The sequence below is a fragment of the Harpegnathos saltator genome, unplaced genomic scaffold (assembly GCF_003227715.2).
Source record: "Harpegnathos saltator strain DR-91 unplaced genomic scaffold, Hsal_v8.6 scaffold16, whole genome shotgun sequence".
Taxonomy (NCBI): Eukaryota; Metazoa; Arthropoda; class Insecta; order Hymenoptera; family Formicidae; genus Harpegnathos; species Harpegnathos saltator.
In genome coordinates, this window is record NW_020229939.1 from 823,787 (window position 1) to 837,500 (window position 13,714).

The 13,714-nt window shown below is 34.6% G+C and overlaps 3 protein-coding genes across 11 annotated transcripts in view; 2 read left to right on the forward strand and 1 right to left on the reverse strand.

Annotated features, from left to right (window-relative positions):
• The first annotated feature begins 168 nt into the window (after nucleotides 1-168).
• LeuRS-m (Leucyl-tRNA synthetase, mitochondrial) lies at nucleotides 169-4,052 on the forward strand. The gene is made up of 9 exons (XM_011141459.3): nucleotides 169-392; nucleotides 666-873; nucleotides 1,062-1,455; nucleotides 1,525-2,405; nucleotides 2,498-2,854; nucleotides 2,960-3,200; nucleotides 3,277-3,514; nucleotides 3,637-3,874; nucleotides 3,949-4,052. Exons 1-8 carry the CDS (start codon nucleotides 279-281, stop codon nucleotides 3,850-3,852), a joined length of 2,649 nt encoding a protein of 882 aa, XP_011139761.1. The 5' UTR covers nucleotides 169-278; the 3' UTR covers nucleotides 3,853-3,874; nucleotides 3,949-4,052.
• Nucleotides 3,610-5,454, reverse strand: LOC105183396 (gamma-glutamylcyclotransferase). 4 transcript variants are annotated; one of them, XM_019841289.2, is made up of 4 exons: nucleotides 5,175-5,454; nucleotides 4,168-4,466; nucleotides 3,969-4,070; nucleotides 3,610-3,794 (listed from the first exon to the last, which is right to left on the reverse strand). In XM_019841289.2, exons 1-4 carry the CDS (start codon nucleotides 5,277-5,279, stop codon nucleotides 3,773-3,775), a joined length of 528 nt encoding a protein of 175 aa, XP_019696848.1. In that variant the 5' UTR covers nucleotides 5,280-5,454; the 3' UTR covers nucleotides 3,610-3,772. The 4 variants fall into 4 exon arrangements, with proteins under 4 accessions (XP_019696848.1, XP_011139771.1, XP_011139781.1 ...); XM_011141469.3 differs by having other exon boundaries at nucleotides 3,969-4,073; nucleotides 5,175-5,443; XM_011141479.3 differs by lacking the exon at nucleotides 3,610-3,794 and having other exon boundaries at nucleotides 3,969-4,073; nucleotides 4,148-4,466; nucleotides 5,175-5,450.
• A 117-nt stretch (nucleotides 5,455-5,571) lies between these two features.
• The window catches only part of LOC105183360 (ubiquitin carboxyl-terminal hydrolase 48), a 57,281-nt gene continuing 49,138 nt past the window's right edge, over nucleotides 5,572-13,714 (forward strand). For 2 of the 6 annotated variants that reach the window (XR_003112573.1, XM_025296742.1), the window contains exons 1-11: nucleotides 5,572-5,884; nucleotides 6,722-6,869; nucleotides 6,978-7,181; nucleotides 7,261-7,587; nucleotides 7,770-8,006; nucleotides 8,082-8,332; nucleotides 8,424-8,980; nucleotides 9,056-9,157; nucleotides 9,253-9,656; nucleotides 9,735-10,089; nucleotides 10,185-10,369. Coding sequence is in view for 5 of the 6 variants with exons in the window: in XM_025296742.1 (XP_025152527.1) it covers nucleotides 6,736-6,869; nucleotides 6,978-7,181; nucleotides 7,261-7,587; nucleotides 7,770-8,006; nucleotides 8,082-8,332; nucleotides 8,424-8,980; nucleotides 9,056-9,157; nucleotides 9,253-9,656; nucleotides 9,735-10,089; nucleotides 10,185-10,369 (2,756 nt within the window). In the remaining variant the exon portion in view is untranslated. Of the gene's footprint in view, nucleotides 5,885-6,721; nucleotides 6,870-6,977; nucleotides 7,182-7,260; nucleotides 7,668-7,769; nucleotides 8,007-8,081; nucleotides 8,333-8,423; nucleotides 8,981-9,055; nucleotides 9,158-9,252; nucleotides 9,657-9,734; nucleotides 10,090-10,184; nucleotides 10,370-13,714 lie in introns of those variants that run through there. The other 4 variants (XM_025296743.1, XM_025296744.1, XM_011141419.3 and 1 more) reach the window with 4 other exon arrangements.

Below are 13,714 nucleotides of genomic sequence, written 5' to 3' on the forward strand. Positions count from 1 at the left end.
TAGAGAATTACTTCTTGGTATGTTTATACAAAAGCAAAAAATGCACACACATACACACATGTATATAACATATTAATTTTAAGATATGTTTAAAATTTCGACGTGATAAAATATAATTTATTAACTATAAACGAGAGTATATAACTTGCCTCGAGTAGTTTATGCAAATGGCGGCCTACGTGCTGTAATAATAACAGAAAACTAGAATATAATAATATTAAACAAAAATATTTCATTTTGTATCGATTTTGTTTGTATGATAAGAATAAGGTTTAACAATGGTACAAAATGTATTGTATTCCTTTAAGATGTTGTCACGATACAGAACACGAAAGTTTTTCAGTGATATTCTTCATCGGCAATTAACGGCGTCCGCAACGAATGCGTTGGAGGTATAAATATTTCTGTTAAAATTTTGTCCTTTATCTTGTTTATATATTTTACAAGATATTTATGTATGAAATATGAAAGTTTTCGTTTATCTGGCACAACAGTTTTGTATGTATTTTGCCTACATTCAAATATATCTAGATATAAATTTTGTTTTCCCACAAAGAACACAGTTGAACATAGAGAAATAAATTAGTAAAATATTTAAAGATTGTTGTGGCTTAGACTAAACATTATTGTATTGTTTATTAGACAAGCAAAAATTTATTTTTTAGATAACAGACTGTTCAACCAAAGTGAAGCACCAAATAGAAGACCACTGGAGAGATAAAATAAATTTGTACAAATCCAATATTGATCATAAAGCAAAAGATAAATTTTATATTCTATCTATGTTTCCATATCCTTCTGGTGCTTTACACATAGGTCATATAAGGGTTTATACAATAAGTGATACAGTAGCTAGATTTTATAGAATGAAAGGTAAGCATTTTATTTTAATATACATATACATATATATATATATCTATATATATATATATGTATATATATGTGTATTTTATGACATAGAAATTATATATCAAGACTTTATAATATATTCTCTAAAATATGAGTCATATATATATATATATATATATACAAATTGGAATAATATAAAAAACCTCATACAGGTAAAAATGTAATTCATCCCATGGGTTGGGATGCTTTTGGACTACCAGCAGAGAATGCTGCTATTGAACAAAAAGTGGATCCAGTTGTATGGACAAGAGATAATATACAAACAATGCGTAATCAATTGACAATGCTGAACTATTCTTTTGATTGGGAAAGAGAATTTGCAACTTGCAATCCAAATTATTACAGGTGGACACAGGAATTATTCCTAAAATTATACGATAAAAATTTAGTATATCGAAAAGAATCTTATGTTAACTGGGATCCTGTAGATAAGACTGTACTAGCTGACGAACAAGTAGATTTGAATCAGCGATCATGGAGGTCTGGTGCATTAGTAGAAAAGAAAATGTTGAAGCAGTGGTTTATTAGGACTACTGCTTTTGCAAAGTAAGAGCTAAAAGAAATGTTTGATATAACCCATTTTGTTATAGTTGATTGATTAACCATCTATTGCAGGTCATTGCTAGAGGGTTTAAACGATCCAAATTTGAAGGAATGGAGTGATATCATAAAGTTGCAGAAGCATTGGATAGGCAACTGCAATGGTATTAATATCGATTTTAAATTGATATCTGATATTCCAGATTTTCCAAACACAATGAATTTATGGACAAACATGCCAGAATTTATAGAATATGCAAAGTTTGTTGCTATATCTCCTCAAAATATATTACATCGTAAAGATTATACACATGATATAGATGTCGGTATCAAATGTTTAAATGCAAAAGTATTAAATCCATTCTCTGGTGAAGAATTGCCGATCTTTGTTACCGATAAGATTGTTTATTCACCATGCAGAGACAACCATCTGGGTATACCTTCCGCATCTATGGATGATTTACAATTTTCAGAGTTGGTTGGGATATCGTTCACTCGGCATACGATACGTAGCTATGAACAACAGCAGCAAAAGTTGTCTAAAATATTACAGAAAGCTAGAGAATGGAAAATAGGTGGATATCCAGTAAGTTCAAAACTGCAAGACTGGTTAATCTCGAGACAGAGATATTGGGGTACACCAATACCCATGATTCATTGTGTAAAGTGTGGCACTCAGCCAGTACCTCGCGATCAACTTCCCGTTACGTTACCAAACATAAAGCATATATCAAATACGAATTTATCAGCTAACGAAAACGAAGATTGGTTGGTAGCAAAATGTCCTGTGTGTAAAGGAAATGCGAAGAGAGAAACTGATACGATGGATACGTTCGTAGATAGCAGCTGGTACTTTCTACGTTTCTTAGATCCTGATAATACAAAAGAGATGTTTTCAGTGGAGAAGGTCAAGAAAACTTTCCCTGTAGATCTTTATATAGGTGGCAAAGAACATGGTATGATAATAATGTTCTTTTCACCGTTAAGATTTGACATGTTCATATTTTGAAAAAAATATATTTATATTTATATATTTTATATTTTTCAGCTGTGCTCCATTTGTACTTTGCTCGATTTATAAGTCACTTCTTATACTCAGAAGGTCTTGTACCATGTAAAGAACCATTTAGACAGCTTCTTGTGCAAGGTATGGTAATGAGTAAAACATATAAAATTAAGAAAACTGGCAAATATGTAAGCACAAAAGAAGTAAAGGAAACAGAGTTCAATCAATATGAGACATTATCCGGCGAACCAGTGTCTGTAAATTGGGAGAAGATGTCAAAATCAAAATACAATGGTGTTGATCCTCTTATATTGTTGGATAAATATGGGATAGATATGACCAGATTATTAATATTGGCTGATGTTGCACCAAAGTCCACGAGGCATTGGTCAGAAGATAGTAAGGCTTAATTTATCAACTTTCCAAATATTAACTGCTCACTTAAATAGTAGGTTTATTACAACATGTATATTCATATATTCATATGGACATGTAAAATTGCAGCTATTCCTGGCATACAGAATTGGCAAAATCGTATTTGGAATACCGTGAGACAATTTAAATATGAACGTGACAATATGTCTCTGGAGGAACTACAAACTAAATCTACCCATCCTATGTTCGCTGAACACGATGCATATATGTTCGACAGTCGAAATTATTTTTTAAAAAATGTCACGCATAATATAGTAGACACGCAGCAATTTAGTGTGGCAATATCCAGAATGCAAGGTCTTACAAATAGGTAAATAAATAATATGTAGTAACTGACTTTTGCAACAATTCAAATATCTGAATACATATCGAACCTATAATTACAGTTTACGAAAAGTTCATATAGAATGTTTAAGAAAAAGTCGTGAATTCGAACGAGCTTTGGCAGTTCAAATTCTAATGCTTGCACCTTTCATTCCACACTTTGCCTCTGAATTGTGGGCTATTTTCTGCTCCGCAAAGCATCATCTTATAGATAATAAAGAAGTAAATTTGGATAAAGATTTATTGGAACAGAAATGGCCAGATATCGATATGGATTATAAACTCACATTAAATATATTTGTAAGTACTTCTATATTCTATATTTGTACATATTTCAAATAAGAATACTGTGACTAATATATATATATATATATATATTTACATATACAATTATGCTATTTTTTATTTCCATATATATTTAGATAAACAAACGTCAGTTCTTAAAACTGAAGCTTCCACGACACACGTTGGACGAAATGACATCAGAAACGGCATTAGAGCATGTGATGCTTGATCCATATTATCAGAAACACTCGCACAATAAGAAAATCGTGGAATCTAGTCTTCAATTAGAGAAAGGCTGTGATGCGACGTTGTACATAACCATGGAAAAACAAATGGAAGATATTGTGCTATAATATTTTTGTCAATATATATAAGGTATTGATGAAATTTACATTATAAGATTTATCGATTATAACACTATTTGGTATATAAAGTATAAATTTTTTTAGCTACTAAATTTGTTGTTCACCTGATATCATATTTTCCTTTGTATCCATTATCTGAGATAGATTTTAAGAATTTGAGATAATCATCAGGAAGATTGTTTTCTTGGGCTCCTTTTATCATCATCCTTCTATAATCAAGGTAAAAATTGTGGTAAATGTTTAAAGTTCAATTATATTACTTTGCATATATTATTCATATTACATCTATATGTAGATATATACAGATACAATGGTGAAGGTTTTCTATCCATTGGAAGGTCTACTGGTTTTATGTATTCTGTTGGATTATGACATTGTTGGTACACTCTACAATTCAGAATTGTACCATTAGGAGTTTCAACATCCACGGACAATGCATGATATATATTATTTTGAACACCTTCTTGTTGATCTAAGGTAGACAAATTACTTTTGTCTAATTCCCAAATCACGCCCCACACGATCGAGTCATTTGTTTCTACAATTGTTGCTGATGCTCCATGCCATCGTTTAGAATATCTTTGAAAATCCAATCTAAAATTCTAATAAAAACATTTATCTTGTGGGTGCGTGCACATATGCGTGTGTATATGTATATATGTGTGTGTGTGTGTGTGTGTGTGTGTGTATGTGTGTGTGTGTGTGTGTGTGTGTGTGCGCGATTGTACATATAGAAAAAAATATGTAACAAACATAATATATAAATATAAAAGTGACATGAGGGTTCTTCAATTTATATTTGAAGATATAAAAAATTTTGAAAATTTAAATTTTCATAATTCCATAATTGACTTTATATTATAAATTGTATTGCATAATTTTTAACAAATAAATATATTGTGTGAATCGTGTTCATAGATTTTTCTGATTCTTTAAAAATAAGGTATAGTCTTATCTTTGTGATTATTCTTATCTCATCGTCCACAAAGTCTAATGTATTGTATATGTACATGTATGTATTGTATATGTACATGTATTCTACAAATTATTTTTGTTAAGTTGTATCCATATTTTATATATTATTATCAAATAAAGAAATACTGTTTGAAAAACATTTAGATATCATTTAAATGTTTTTTAATTAGATAAGATAAATTTATAAAATTTATAAGTGATAGTTTGCAATAAAATGGAAAAATATTTTATCATTAAGTTTATCAACAATTGCACGTACATATGTCATTATAGTCAATGTATAAGCAATGATATAGAACAACCAAACGTGTACCTCCTTATCTTTACCTGATTACCTTTATATAACCAATGTCTCTCATTACTGCGGTTGAGTTGTTTAGTCGTATTCTTTTAGCAAGCAAATTACTTCCGTAAGCGAAATAAAGAAATGTGTTGGACATTTTACAAATGTCAAATATTTGATCGTGCTGTAAACTTTTGGTGCAAGATGGTTCACTACTTCGTCCGGTACAACCACACTATCTCACTTGTTCACAGCGAACGTATGAATACGTATGCTACTTACGCACCAATGTGTATGTACGTCACATATATACGTGTATCTACAAACATAAGATATCTTGTATGCATAAAGACGGATCATAGAAAAAATATGATTTTGCGAAAATAAGAATATTTGAAGCGTGAGTGCTTCTCGTTTATTTTCTCATAATATTGTTTCACATTGTGGATATATTTATTTTTAATTTCTGTTACGATCTATCTTGTAATAATTTTGGCGATTGATTTGACGCGCGCTACAATACGAGCCGATTGCATATGGCGACGGATAGTTGAGAAAGTGTATCCCTCTTTTCAGTGACGGTTTTTTGCATATTTTTGTGGCGTCTAGCATCGATTGCGGATATTAGGTGTATTTGCAGAAGCGGTATCTTGTATCTTGTGCCGTTTGACACTGATGAATTACAGAGTACTGCCGCGAATCTAATAGCGGTGTTTTTCCATAACCTCGTAAATCGTGCGAAGAACAGTCTGTTGCAGGCAGGTATATGTACTCGCTGTGTCGTGTTTTACAGTTGTTTATTACTTTATTTTTTCTCGAACGCTTGTTCGATAACACGACTACGTGGCATTTCGCATTATCAGAAAATCAATTTCTCTACTTTTTTCCGTCTTTTTATTCTTATTCTTGCAAAATGGTACGATTTTGTTATGGCGCGAAAAGTTACCAGATTATCATCGAATGCGTGCATACGTACGTTGCTCTGACCATGAGCTCCTATTTTTTTAGCAAAAACGATTTTGCAACAATTGCGACTATGTATCATAAACTGCGATTTTGATATATTTTTTAGTTATTCTTTTATAATAATAATTAGACAATTTATTTTCACGGTGATGAACACAAATGTTAGATTGTTGTCAGTAAAATGATCACTTTGTACATTTTTTTTTAATATAAAAGTCAGCCATTTTTTAACAATTTAATACATCTACAATTTGACTGTTAAATTTTTCTCACCTGTAAAGATATACAGCTTTATATAAAATTAATTTAACATATTTGCACATATAGAAAAAGCAAATATACAGAGAATCTAAGGGAACCAAGATATTTAGAGATTGAATAAGCCTGAAATTCTGAAACTCATATATCTTTTCTTATGTTTTTAAAATATATTAATATTTTTAATGGAAAAATAAAGTTATTCTTCTATGTTATTTTATTCTGTTAATTATCACTAATAGCTATGCTCTTTATATTTATCATATACTTTAATCATATATTATAATATGAATATAAGTCATATTTGTACAATTATTTAACCGAGTATAATATTTAACTTAATAATTCCTGATCAGTAATATCAACATTATACAGTTTATGTTATAGATATGGCACCAACAAAAAAAGCCGATTTAGAAAAGTTAGCATGGGCATGGGTAGAAGTCATTATTCCAGAACAAATTGAAAAAATACATTTAGAAACTGCATACAGAATTGGATTAAAAAGTTGTAAAAATTGCAAGTAAGTTATCAATTGTGGTGTAAAAAGAATCTGATATATTATTTATGTTGTCACTATTATTGTCATAATAATATATATCCCGCTTAAGACATGTTATCTCTGTTTTAGACGGAATTGTACAAATAATCCTCAATGCCTGACAGGTTTAGGAGAAGAAAAATATATGAAGTCACAACCCACAGAGGTAGTGCCTTTAGAGAGCTCTCTATCTGAATTACGTGATCCGACGCAATATGTCGGATTAAAAAACTTGGGTGCTACTTGCTACGTTAATAGTTTAATTCAAATGTGGTTTCATAATGAAGATATGAGGTATGCAGAACACACATTGCATTAAATAAATTGAGTTTTATTCTGTTATATCTCATTTAAATAAATCCAATGTTAACAGGAGGATAATATACAAATGGGATATCACGGAAGATCCAGAAGAAAGGGACACATTGCACCAGGCTAAGAAGACAGGACTACCGTATCATCCAGTAACCGCGGTTGGCCAATTGCAATACATTTTTGCGATGATGCAATTCGGAAATCGGAGTCTTCTTGATCCAATGAATCTCGCTGTCGCGTTATCTCTGGATACCAGAACACAACAGGACGCTCAGGAGTTCTCCAAGCTGCTACTGTGCCATATAGAAGGAAAGCTGCAGCAAAACTCAGAGCTGAAGCAGATGCTGCAGAGGCTGACCCAGGGAAAATACAGCTATATCAATTGGTGGGTTTTCTGAAGTGGAAAACAAATGAGAATTGTCCTAAACGATGATGATGCTGATGAATCTTGACGATGAGAACATGGTAGGACACGTTGCTCGCTAGGGTGACTGGTGCGATCAACCGATCTGACAGGAAGCGACGACTTCTTAGTGGGTAATTAGGATTTTTCTGCGTTTGATGTAGTTGTTCTACATGCGGTACCGAGTATCCGACGTCTACCACATTCTACGAGTTGGATCTACAATTGGCGGCCACCTTGAAGGAGGCGATAGACAAGTATTTGTCCGAAGAGCAGCTGACGGGCGCGAATCAATATCACTGTACCACTTGCAATGACAAAAAGGATGCCAGGCGATTCATACGATTAGAAACTCTGCCGGATACTCTAAATATTCAATTGATGCGTTTTGTATTTCATAGGTAAGTTCGGAATTTTTTTTAATTTTGCGAGAACCCTTCATCCGCTCGAACTGAAGACGCAATTCACCGTGACAGGGATTCTGGGCAGAAGAAAAAGTTAAATTCATATATCCAGTTTCCCGAAGACCTCGATATGTCGGAATATGTTAGGTGTCAGCCGCAAACACATTTGTACAGCCTCGTCGCAGTATTAAGCCACAAAGGTCCGTCTGCTCACTCTGGACATTACATCGCGAATATATGCAATTCAAGTGGTGAGTGGTATCAGTTTAGTGACGACAAAGTGGAAAAGATGCAGAATAAACGAATCGAGGATGGCGTAAATGGTAATTACGTGCTTTGTGTTTAAAAGAAAAAAAAAAAATGCGTGAGTTGTGGCGTGACACAAGCCAGAATTTTTTTTTCCTTTTTTTTTAGATAATGTGAAACCGATGAAACGAGGCCGCGTTCCGAAAGGATTCCTTTCATCGAATACGGCGTATATGTTGGTTTATAAAAAATTAACTACAGATTGGCCAATAAGTGCTACAAAGAAAATGAAATTGAGAAAACTTGACACGGAAGTGAGCGTTTCCAGTGATCCTGTTAACTTGGAAAGGCTTAGTGTTAAAGACAAATCGGATACGTTAGATGAAGCACAACGGAAAAATGGTGTTGGAAATGTATCACCCATAGAAGAAGAAAATCCTCAGAGAATACTCAAACTAGATTTGGAGAATAAAATGGAAATAGATGAGTCTGTGGTATCTGAAAACACTGATGTGCCAATAGAAGTTAGAAATGATACTGTAGAAACCGTTGTTAATACGGATGAATGTAAAGACAAGCATGACCCCTTAACGTTGCAACAATTGCAGAATAAAATTCAGCATCCAAAGAAACCGATAGTGAAAATTGTCAAACTTGATTACAAACGACTAAACGGTGCTGCACACAGAGCTATGAGCTGCGGAGAGCGAGATTTTTACGAAGAGGTATGTCATACATTTCTTAGATGCATTCTAGATTATAAAATATGATTAATTAGATATGTATTTATTTCTCTATAGATGGAATTCGAGAATTGGCAAGTGAGTAGCACAATGCGCGAACTTATCAGGCAAGAAAATGTTAAGCATGAATTGAGTTTGTTAGCCGCCCAGCAAGAAAAGGTAAGAAAATATTTTGTCTATAAATAACGTTACTATACGTAAGTAAGTTTCTGTTACGCTACGTTTTTGCTACATTCCGCTGTTTTGTATTTTAGCAAAAAGAAATTGAAGATCATAATTTCAAACGACAACTTGTCATAGATATATATAACATTATCGCATCGACGATATCTTGGAACGAGTATTATTGGATACCAACCGACTGGTTATCGAAATGGTTAAATACATATTCTACCGCGGACGGTATTCCCCCGATTGACAATTCAATTTTAATGTGCTCGCACTATCGACTCGACCCATTAAAAGTCAGTCGTGCAAAATGCATACCGGTAGCAGTGGCCGACATACTTTACGAGAGGTATCGAGGAGGTCCACGACTAGACCAAACATCTTTGTGCGAAACTTGCGTGAAGAAACGTTGTAAATTGTTGCGCTTTAAACTATCATTAGAACGTGATCATAAAGAAATTAATGAACTAATTCGTACATTCAAAGAACCGTAAGTATTTTTTGACTCTTTAAGGTGTTTCTATAATACAAAAAAGTTTTTAATAATATGATATCTATATCGTTTTAGTTCTGAGACTAGCTATATCATCGGTACTGATTCGTTACGATCATGGCGAAGATTAGCTATGGAAACGTTCTTAGAGGGCATGGAGCAAGAGGCTGACGATTGCCAGGACACTCCGCAGGAAGAGAGTAAAAACACAGGGAAGGATAGCAATGACTGTTCGAAAGAGGTCGAGGAAAACGATGGAAACGAGATTATAATTAACTTCAACGAAGATTTACTTTGCGAGCATAATTCGCTCAAAACGGCAGACTCCAGCAGGAAAGTGATACCTCTAGAGGCGTGGTCGATTCTTCGGAAATATTTTCCGGACTCGAAAGAGTATACTATCGGATCACCGTCTTGTTCAATCTGCGAGGTAAATTCTGCAAATTTTTTTCTTGCAAAACAAACTTGAAATATCTTTTTAAACATGTTTTCTCGATTATACATTTGCTATTGATATATTCTCAGGAGAAAATGGAAAACGCACAAAGAGCGAAGAAAGACGACAAGATAAAGGCGAAACAGCAGAAAGATGAGCTCACCGATTTGTACTATGGAAGGAATAGGAATGAAATATCCAAATGCGACGATCCAGCGAAACTATTTTACATTGTTGAGAAAGGCTTTTTAGATAGTTGGCGTTCCTTTATTCGGTGAGTCTTTTGTACTATTTATCATAATCTGTAGCTGTATTATGGCTATGCTATATTGTTCGATAATAATTTTATGAGATTATCCATTATTGGCATCCTAGAATTTAATTCGGCATTTTAAGGGCTCCAGAGCCATATTTCCATATTTCGCCTTGATACGTTACTGAAATCACAGACTCTCGTGAACCGTGGTCTCGCCTCCGATAATGCGCATGCGCGACTTCAAATTTGAACGGTTTCTTGTATTGAGTTTCTTCAGTTACAACATTCCCGCCTTTACGATATCTCGAGCTTTCGTTCGGGCGTGCATTTGAGTGTGCGAGAAAGTTCTCTTTCGAGTTGTGGCGCCGTAGAAGTGAGTATTATCATTATTTATCTCAACATTTGCTTGAATATGTATATTACAGCTGATATTACAATAATTACGACACACGATACGCGCTGCGAGAAAAGAAGGTTAAGATTAATCGTCTCTTCGCGAGAAAGATATTTCTCTAGATGATTAATGATATCTATCGCTAAGAGATAACAGTGATTGTCATTAATTGATCGAATAATCGATCAAATCTCGTGGCATAGTTGATTATTGCACCGATTACGATGGTTATCTAATATGGCGTATTTTCGGGCTCGCGCATCGCTTAGCGTTTCGTCCGTAGTGTATCAAGATGGCCGGGAAAGAACGTTTCCCGCGGAGACAAACGATTTGATCCCAATCTCGGTCTCGTCAATTAATCCTACCTGTCTGTGGAAAATTGATAAAAGATTCGTTTGTGCGCGGAATCAATAAGAGTACAATTTTAACATTATTCAATAATTCAGCTTATTGCTGAATGTATGTGAAGAATTTATTATTATATTATAATTTATTATTATTATTATAGTTAATTGCTGTTGTTATATGTTAATAATTATCACGCTATTATTAGCAACTTTTTTTTGTCCATTTTATTTTATTGATATATTCTTTTTTACTGAAATCAAATTTATTATAATCGAATAATATAATCGAATATAGTCGTTTCGTGTCGGTAACTGTGACAATTGTCGATAACTGACACGGGCATTTCGCATTCGTACTATCTGCTGAAGATGGCATTAGTCGTCTTGCTTCGTACAATTTCTCAAGTACAATCTCTCCACACACGTAACCATGTCATGTAAATTTTTCTGCATCACTCATCTGATAAAATATTTTATTTATAATATATTTCTTTAATCATCATTTATTACATTGTTATCATTAATTTTTGATAACTTTGAGTTTATCTCGAATAGAGAATTCAATGGTAATAAACACTGTACTGGTTCTTTTTCTTCTCTGTACTATAAGGGGAAAAGTAATTTTTCTTTTGTCCGGAAAATATATTGATACATGACATAAAGTATCGATAAAGTCGTACAGTAGCAATATAAAGGTATACAAATGTATACATGTTAAATATATTCAACAAAGTTGAGAAATCTAAAGGAAGGGATGTAATGTAACGATAAATAGTAACTAAAATTTGATATCGAAAGCCACGATTGATATAACGTAAAGATCATTATGTATTATATTTTCATTATTTATGATACGTTTATTTATATTTAAGCTTTTTCGCGAATATTGTGTCTTAACGCGCGACTAAGTATTAAATTTTCGTCTCGATTGGCGCGTTCGCTATACTTTCGCGATAAATAGGTGAACGCTCAAACTTGCAGTCGTCGAAACTGGTTGTCGACGTAAAGGAAAGGAATATATCCGGCATGTATTAACGAGCTTTTCCTAATTATGAGAAAAAACTGGACCGCGCGATTAAGTTGGGTGACGGTGGGCTCCCCCCTCACTCATTCGTGTACACCGTGTGTGTGTGTGGATGCGGAGGAGGACCTGTACGGGGAAACTAATTGAAACCGCTTAACGACCCGCCGGCAAATGATACATCGACCCCGACGAAGGGCCACCGGTGTCTTAATATCGTTTCTCCTTCTTCCACGGTCAAGACCGTAAATGCAATTTGGACTCTCGTTTCTTCGAATTTCCACTTTTCCGCTCTTCATTCACTCTGTTGGTGTCCGTTCCTTCGATCCAATTTCTACGAAAAGACAGAAAAAAAAACATCACACACGTACATACATTATCGAAATGTATGTGAATGAAGTATGAATTTCAGCTTTTTCGTTTCCGTCTGTCTGTTTGTCCGTCGCGTGACGCGTTTTGCACGACAAATTCACTACGTTAAACCGTTGCGCGCGCGAGTCCCTTAAGTACACACGCATGACATTGCAAACCTCCAAATTTATCTTTTAATATTTTAATCTCACGCGCGCGCGTAAACGCGGACTCGTTCTAGCTTTACATCGACTAAATGGCTAGACGCAAAAAGAGTCGCGTTTGTCGCTGAAATTTTCTCTGCTGCTAATGCACTCTGTACAAATTTTTCCGAATATTCGTTTCTTCGTTGCGTGCACAGACTTAATTAAAAAAAAAATAAAAAAAAAAGGAAAACGGTATTAACTCCTCGCCCTTGTCACGCATCTTTTTCTCCTCCGAGCGAAGCCGCTTTTTCCGCGATATGTATTAGTAGAATTAGCAAAGCCAGCCGATCTGAACGCGGACTCATGAATACGAGTGAAATCTTTCCGACAACAGAAAAAAAGTCTTTGAACATGCCGGGATGGCATTATCCTGAACGCTCCCTTATTATACATTCTCTCGCGCAGCGACACGTTGGCTGGACACTTCGGATTGACAGATTCAAATTTGCCGGGGGCTTAAATCTCGTCGGATTCCAACGGTATACGTATGTGAGCTAAACCGGGATCAACCCTTCTCGCGGATTACATGTTTGTCGTGTCACGCGCGATTTCGATATACACGTACGTATGTAGGGACGTGAAAACCTCGAAATAAGTGGTCGGTTCCCGAATTAAATGAACACTCGCGCGAAGCCAGTAAGAGGAATAGGCCATTTCCCTTTGTGTCTGTGCGATTTAGATCGCATAAAACTTCTCGTTCCTAACTCTCTGTTCGTCAACTCTCAAGTAGCGTCTTTAAAATAAGAGGGATAACGACGGCTAATATTCGCTCGGTATTCATTAGAGGTAAAAACTCCGTTCGATCGTTCAGCTTGAAAAATCAGCAGAAAAACGATAATTCGCTACTTCATTCCGTTTCTCGAGGTCGCGAGTGTCCACGATCCATTATCGAGTATTTGCTATTAACCGCGAGGGAGAGAGGGAAAATATGAAAAATATTTTTCCGGACCGCTGGCATTGTCTTCGACCGACTCGACTCCTTTGTGACGTCGGTGATTAATTTTTCAGCAGGTCGGGCATGCCGCCCTTTTTTGTTGCGCCGCC